At 41.3% G+C, this 6,118-nt stretch overlaps 1 protein-coding gene and 1 long non-coding RNA gene across 3 annotated transcripts in view; one reads left to right on the forward strand and one right to left on the reverse strand.

Annotated features, from left to right (window-relative positions):
- Window positions 1-6,112, forward strand: part of fat2 (FAT atypical cadherin 2) — a 103,071-nt gene extending 96,959 nt beyond the window's left edge. The window contains exon 29 of one of the 2 annotated variants that reach the window (XM_035668969.1): window positions 4,200-4,693. In XM_035668969.1, coding sequence (XP_035524862.1) covers window positions 4,200-4,693 — 494 coding nt within the window. Of the gene's footprint in view, window positions 1-4,199 lie in introns of both variants that reach the window. The other variant, XM_035668970.1, reaches the window with a different exon arrangement.
- LOC118333375 overlaps window positions 1-6,118 on the reverse strand; it is a 598,798-nt gene that overhangs the window by 176,941 nt on the left and 415,739 nt on the right. The gene's annotated exons all lie outside the window — the stretch shown is intronic.

Raw genomic sequence — 6,118 nt, forward strand, 5'->3', positions numbered from 1 at the left:
CTCGGCATCTTTTCTTCTGTCGCTAACTTCGGGGTGCCATAGACTGTAGCATATATGGGTGCAGCGCCTCTACCGTCGGGGAGTTTAAAAAGGAACGAACGAGTCTCGGCCCAAGATCGGAATTTCTCACCCAAAAAAGAAATTTTTTTGCGTGATAAATTGGATGCGTGGCATGAGTGCGTGTGGAAACAGACAAAATCGTGTGTCACACGGCGAAACTGTGAGAGTTGGCAGCTCTGCAAACAGAGCAGCCTCAAAATCAAATGCAGTTTTATTTCAGCACTCATATACATTTTTTGCATTGCCCTTGGTTAGAACCTCATGCACTTTCAGCTGTTTAAAAACCCCAGCAGCAAAGCCTTCATGTTAAGAAAAGAGAATTTTCATTAACAAATCATGATTTTTAATGTCCTTTTCAAGGCTGTTTAAATGCCATATTTTTTGGAAAAGACTAGAAGAGAAGGGAAGGCTGATGAAATTAATTTTATGTTTGCTAAATTGTCTGTTCCCGGTTCTCAAATCTTTCCAGCTCATGAGCCAACCAAAACTGGAGTGAACGCAGGCATAAATACGCACTGTGGTGAAGTTTGACACTAATTATGATTTTTATTTTCCCTTTTATGCACCAATTCACTTTTTAAGACTTTTTTTTTTTTTTTGAGACTGTTTTATTCACATTTCATAAAGCCTTGAATTACTTTTCAGGGCATTATATTCCCACTTGGACTTGAGTTTGAAAGAAGGAGCTTCAGGTAAAAAGTTACCCTGTAAGTAGAGCTCAGCTTGGTATAAAAAACCTTCAAGTGAACAAAGTAATTCTGCCATTTATTATCAATATTGCAGCCCGCGGCAGTGATCCGAGACTTAGTCCTCTGTTCTCTGCAGCTTTAGAAAAAGAGCAGCTCTTGTTCTTAACATTTACTGAGCTGTGCAAAGTGTGGAAATAAAGTCGGAATCAGAATTGAATCCCCCCCTTTGATGTCTCTTGTTTAAGTCTACAGAGGTATGTAGATTAACAGAATAGGCTTGGCTTTTTTCAAGGCTGTTTTAGTGCAATACTGGTCACTGTAATTATTCCTCCTGTCCGTGTTGGCCCTGAAGCGATACCTTCCCAATGAGAGTGCAGTGTAAGAGATGGGGAACAAAAAAAATAAATATGTGCAAAAGTGCATTATAGACTGCAGACAAATCTAATATCTTCATTGTCAGTCATGTGTCCTGGAAACAAACATGCAGTTGACTTCTAGAAAGCAGCTCAGCAAGGATTTTGTTCAACCATGTCTCCTAATACTTACTTACATTTATGTCGTACTAAATTGTGTTGCCAAATAGCTTTTAGAGGGAACAAAATTGCTGCCTGATTGTTATTATTATATTAAGTTTTTCCACTCCAGGATCTTAAGTTACCATGCAGCGCTTGCATGAAGGTGGTTGGGGTGGATGGTAGCCTGACCACGCCACATAGTTTATTACGTAGAGCCATCTAGGAAGTCAAAGTTGGAAACTTTTTGGAAAAGGGCTGGCACTTTCAAAAAAGGCTTGGCCAATCCCCATTGGATAAACCATTTGTCTTATCACTGTCTGTCACGAGCAAACTTCAACCAATCAGATACAAGTACCATATAACATAATCAAATTTTGAGCGAAGTCAGTCGGAGAAGAGGGAAAAGATATTTTCCATCAAGTAAAGCCGTCAGTGTCATTCTTTGCTCTTCTTTCAATGAAGAAACATCTATGCTAACCTCTGTAGCAGCCGTATAGTGGTTTTCAAGCGAAGAGTTCTTCAACTTCTCACGTACGTCGTCACACACACCTAGCCTTTAACCACACCCGTAGCTCATGCCATAGATGCCAGCAGCTCTTCAAAGGACGCTGATTGGTCTCAATTACAGTGCTTTGATTGGCAAGATGAATTCTCGGGTGATTTTGTGATCTTCCGAGTCCAGCTGCCTCGCAAGGTTTGTTGGCTGGTGGGCATACAGATCACAGGACTTGTGAAGTGAAGGGTTAGAAAAAGATGAATAGCTTTGGTTAAAAATTTAACCCATTCTGTCTTATGTCTGTCTTATGGACAGCAAATACAGCCTAATCTTAACCAAGTGCTGTTAGTACCTAAACTTAAGGATAAAAAACATTGCTTTAGTTAGTGCAAGCTGGTATTAAACTAAATATTTTGTAGTTACACTTTTGTGACTTGGCACATGTATTAAAAACATTGATGTAATTCAGGCAATTAGCAGCATACAACAACATTTTAAGGACTGCAGAAGAGCACAACACTAAGCATGTGACTAGCTAAAATAGCTTTGAAAAATATCTTTCCTTTAAGTTAACTAAGTACTTCTGCCATTTATCAACCTTGTTTCAGCCCGAAACAGTGATCCGTGACTTAGTCCTCTGTTCTTTCTGCTTTTAGCTCTTCATTGAACTGTGCAAAGTGTGGAAATAACAAGCACAGATTTAGAGTCTGAGTTGAAAGCTGAATCCGTTTGATGTCTGTTAAGTCTACAGAGGGAGGTACAGAAGATGCTTTCAGATTTTTCATCTTCTTTGCCTGAAAACATCTCCATCTATCCTACATGCTTGTTCCCCCTGTCATTTATATACCTGCCTCTCACTTTGACTTTTGTCTCTCTCACTTCCTTTTTTGTCTGTTATCCTTTTCACACCTCAGTGGTGGTAATGAGGGAGGGGCCAGCGCTGCTTTTCACTTTCCCTTTCCCTCCCACTTTTTTGAGCGCTGAGATCGATTTCCGGGTCACAGGCATCAATTATCTAAAATGTAATTTTTCAGTATATTTGTATGGTTCAACCAGTTCAAGTGCACTATCAGTGCAGTCCTCACAGTCGCATTGAACATGCTGTTTTAGACCATTTATTTATTTATTAAGTACAATTAAACAATGCTGAGAGTACGGATACCACTCTGAAAGGGAAGAGTATGACTCATTGCAAGGTCGTCGATGTGCTTTGTCCTCCCCGATCAAACTCAGAAAAGCAACTCTTCACCTGCCACACACTCCTGTTGTTAAACTTGCAGAAGAAGATTTAAAATGTCTACATGTTATTCAGGATAGAATGACATGGTTTATCATTAAATAAGTGTTACAAGGTTAGGGACTTAGCATGAAATTAGTTTCAGGAAAATATTTAAGCGATTAAGTGTTATGAGCACACGCAGGGATGTACAGAAAGCTAGAGGAGCTTATCATCAAGGTTGCCCTTGAATTGTCATATTAGCTGATTGGGATTCTGTTGATCCGAGAAGAGATTATTCTACTTTTGCAGTCATTAAAAGTCTGGATCAGTCATTTGTCTAAAATATTAAAGTAAATGTGGTGACTTTAGGACATTGTGCTTTCTCGAGACATCTCCCTGCTACCATTCCACTAATCAAACCCACACCACTTCAAATCCACAGTGAAGGATTTAATATGCAAATAGTCAAATCTTCTTTAAACCCCCCCTGACTTGCTCAAATCTGTCATGACAGCAACAACTGTCCCAGTGTTTATTAGTATTAATCTTTCAGTGACAATAAGTGTTGATTAGAGTTGTTTGTTGAGTCGGAGAGCTGATGTGACTCCGGCAGCTGTTCACAACTAAGTATGAAACGCCTCCGTGTGATGGGTGTGGACTTGCAGAAACACTGGCATACGGCAGTGTCAGTTTTTGTACAGGCAGATTAACACAGACGACTTTGCAGTTTGTTTTTTTTAATGCATGCAATCTCATCAGGTGTTAAAAAGGTGGCAAATGAGCACCCTGGTAGAGCCTGTAGCCCATGTACTAAGACTGAGTCCTTACTTACAGCGTCCCGGGTTCGATTCCAGCCTGCGGCCCTTTGCAGGATGTCTTTCTTCAGCTGTCAAAATGAATGTTTTTTACAGCTTTTGCAACTGCTTTTGCTGTTGCCAAAATTAGTCTTGTGTCCCAAAACAACACCAAAAGCAAATGGTTTAATCACGTTGTGTTTATGACAGTATTAGCCTTGCTAATATTATCTTAGCATAAAGGAAGTATCAGGGGCTAACGTTAAATTGGTGCTTTGACTAAGGTGCACAACTAATGTTGTAATCTGATGAAAAAACATTAGTAATGTTAAACAAGTAGTCCCAGAGCCCTAACGTCAGTGACAGAAAGTGCCAGATATGAGTTTGAGCTAACTTATGTTTTTCATATCTGTCCTCTCTCCTCAGTCTATCCGGCAGACCCTGACTACTATGGCCGCCCAGCAGTCCAGGAGTTCCCCCAGTTTGACATCGTAGAGGACACATACTCCACCTCTACCATAGACTCACGGAGGAACTCCCGATTCGGTGGCTTCCCATTCCCACTGGATCGATGTGACCGCCGTGCTCCTCTTCCGCCCTGCTACAGCAACCAGAACCTGGACGACTTCCTGGGTCCCGACGGGCTTCCACTTCCCAGCTCCCAGTGCCCCAACGAGTACACCGCCATCAGCTACTACCCCACCCAGCACACCCGCAGCCTTGACAACGTCTCGGGAGGCTACAAGAGACTCAGCATGCGACTAAGCGTGGCTATGCCATCGTACGCAGAGCAGGCCAGTCCACCACCGCCAAACCCTGCCCAGCCTCAAACGAGACCAACAGGGCAGAACCCGCGCAGCTACGATGGGTCGAGCATGGTGGAGAGCGATTACGGGAGCTGTGAAGAGGTGATGTTTTAAGACCAGGTTTTTGTTCGAAGCCTACGTCCTTATGTGGCAATTTGCGTCCTTTTCAGTGATTATTCACTTTTAGTTTCACATGGGAACCTGAACAGTGCAAGTACATGCCACTGAGTTCTACAACTCCATCCTAAGGCAGCTTTGTGTATGTGTACACTTATCAGATGGGACTCTTTGAAACTAACGAACAGCAGCTCAGTAGTCTCTCACTGTGAGAGTCTTTTTTTCACTCTGATGGAGATGAAAGAACCACGTGGAACAGTAGTTCAGATGGCTTTCATTTGTTTCATTTGTCTGTGGCAGACTAGACGGGGGTAATTCAGGAATCCTCGGTTGCCTCTATAAGGTTCAGCAGAAGTTCATCCCTTTGTCAAAGAGACGCCGCCGAGAGCACTCGTTAACTTGTTAGGGTTGTGAAATCGAAAAAAACAGTATTACTGACTTGACTGTGGACTGTTTCAAAGGCAAAATAAGGCAAAGACTTTTTCTTTCAACATGGGATAATCTGAATCTATAGCAAACTATATCTCCTGGATTTCACTTCTCAAACACTTGTCTGACAAGCCAACCACTCTAAAAATATCAGTTTCAGCTCTGCCAAACATTGATAACGGTATGTTTACTATGCACCGTGTGATGTGATTGAGCGTCTGACAGCAGACACAAGGAAAACACAGTTGCCATGACAGTGGCCAGCGTGACATTCAACAACTCTCACTCAGAAATGCCTTTCTGATGAAATCCTGACAAAGAGTTTTGGTGGGGACTGTTGCATTGTATGAAAGGTAAATCACCAATGGGGTTTTATCAAATCCACATTCTGCTGGGTGTTAGTGTTCATGTGAAAACTGCGAGAATTCTAAAGAAAACCACACACAGGTTCAATGTGTGTCTAATGTCTACCCATTATTTCAAATCTAAACCGTATTAAAAATGACACATTTCATGCAGGATGAACATTTCACTCTTTAATCTGCTTATTGTTGCTGTTGTTTATTGTTGCTGTCTGTTACAATGAAGGGGGCTGGATCCTCATTAAAAAAAAAAAAAAAGATGAAAGCCATAAACAAGAGGGACGAGGTGATGTTAGTAGTGAAATAGATGTATTTTAACTTTTAGTGTTGCTAGTAACAATGCCGTTTCCATTGCTGTAAATTCTGTAGATTTTGGATCTGTAAGCATCTCCTCGTGTATTTTAAATAGTGTGAACTAGATTACAGTGTTTTGTCTGGATGAGACGTTAGTGTTTGTGATCAAGTTCAGCGCTGCAGTGTTGCTGCCCTGGATGATAAAGGGAACTCTTAATGTTGAGTAGATTTTGCAGCATTAAAGAAATGTCTATGCAGCCATTTTAAATGGCGCAAATTTGCAAGCCTCAGATAAAAGAAATGCTTGTTTTGGTCAAGAACTTGTAGTGCAGAATGC

The sequence above is a fragment of the Morone saxatilis genome, unplaced genomic scaffold (assembly GCF_004916995.1).
Source record: "Morone saxatilis isolate NCDOM2014 unplaced genomic scaffold, NCSU_SB_2.0 Contig22, whole genome shotgun sequence".
Lineage (NCBI taxonomy): Eukaryota > Metazoa > Chordata > Actinopteri > Moronidae > Morone > Morone saxatilis.